The sequence below is a fragment of the Dysidea avara genome, chromosome 4 (assembly GCF_963678975.1).
Source record: "Dysidea avara chromosome 4, odDysAvar1.4, whole genome shotgun sequence".
Taxonomy (NCBI): Eukaryota; Metazoa; Porifera; class Demospongiae; order Dictyoceratida; family Dysideidae; genus Dysidea; species Dysidea avara.
In genome coordinates this window covers 8,847,272-8,848,300 of record NC_089275.1, presented here as the reverse complement: position 1 = coordinate 8,848,300, position 1,029 = coordinate 8,847,272, and the positions used below count along the sequence as shown (strand labels likewise).

General features: G+C 35.6%; 1 protein-coding gene across 1 annotated transcript; it reads left to right on the top strand.

Annotated features, from left to right (window-relative positions):
• On the top strand, positions 1–702 carry LOC136253517 (surfactin synthase subunit 3-like). The gene has a single exon (XM_066046189.1). It carries the CDS (start codon positions 1–3, stop codon positions 700–702), a length of 702 nt encoding a protein of 233 aa, XP_065902261.1.
• Positions 703–1,029: the final 327 nt, after the last annotated feature.

The following is a 1,029-nucleotide window of genomic DNA, read 5'->3' as shown; positions in this document are numbered from 1 at the left end:
ATGCCTGTTCCAACTGGAATGTGTAGTACCTACATAGGAGGCGTTGGTGTAAGAGGTTATAGAAATGTAGAAAGTTTGTCAGGTAACAAGGCATTCATTGCAACACCCACTTATATAAAAGATATATTTCCAGATGAAGGTAAACTATACAATACTGGTGACATGGTGAGGGTTCTTCCAGACCCTTTAAAAGATGATACCTTAGTTTTGCATTTTATTGGAAGACTTGACCGTCAAGTAAAAGTAGGTGGCGTTCGTCTTGATTTAACAGAAATTGAGCATGCTATTTTGAAGCATCCTGCTGTTCAAAATGCATCTGTTGTAGTAAACAAGGAAAGAGCCGACACAAAACATTTAGCTGCGTATATTGTGCTGAACAAAGATTTAAAAATGAGTGAATTTCAAACTCACATAAAACAGATCTTACCGGCTTACATGACTCCAACGAGTATTTTTGCAATTGACTCTATTCCACTAAATAACAATGGCAAAGTTCACCAGGCACAATTACAAGCTATAAAAACTTCTTCAGGGTTTCATTTAGTACAATCAACCAGTAGTAGAAAACCACAGAGTGAACGTGAGAAAGTAATAGCATCCATTTGGGCCAGTGAACTGGGTATTCTTGAAGATGATATCATAATGCAATTTGATTTCTTTAAAAATGGAGGTCACTCTCTTGTTGCTCAAAGAATGATATGAAGGCTTTCAGAAGAATTAGATACAGATATTGAAGTCACTTCTATCTATTTTCACCCAATATTCGAAGATTTTGCTAAGGAAATATATTTCAAAAGAGACAAAAATAAAACTCCTGGATTAATAAGCAATCCAACTGGCATGGATCTGCACCCTCTTTCATTTCAGCAAGAGGAATTTGCTATGTTGCAACGAATAGAAAAATATTCACCAGCAAATAATGTGTTTGCTGCACTCATAAATGCATTAGGTGATTGATGAAAACTTGTATGAATAAACAATCAACAAAGTGATACAGCTTCACCACATACTCCACTCATTATTTCATGA

Bases quoted from the DNA above. Each gene is read 5' to 3' on its own strand.
- LOC136253517 (XM_066046189.1), top strand. From the start codon at position 1: ATGCCTGTTCCAACTGGAATGTGTAGTACCTACATAGGAGGCGTTGGT.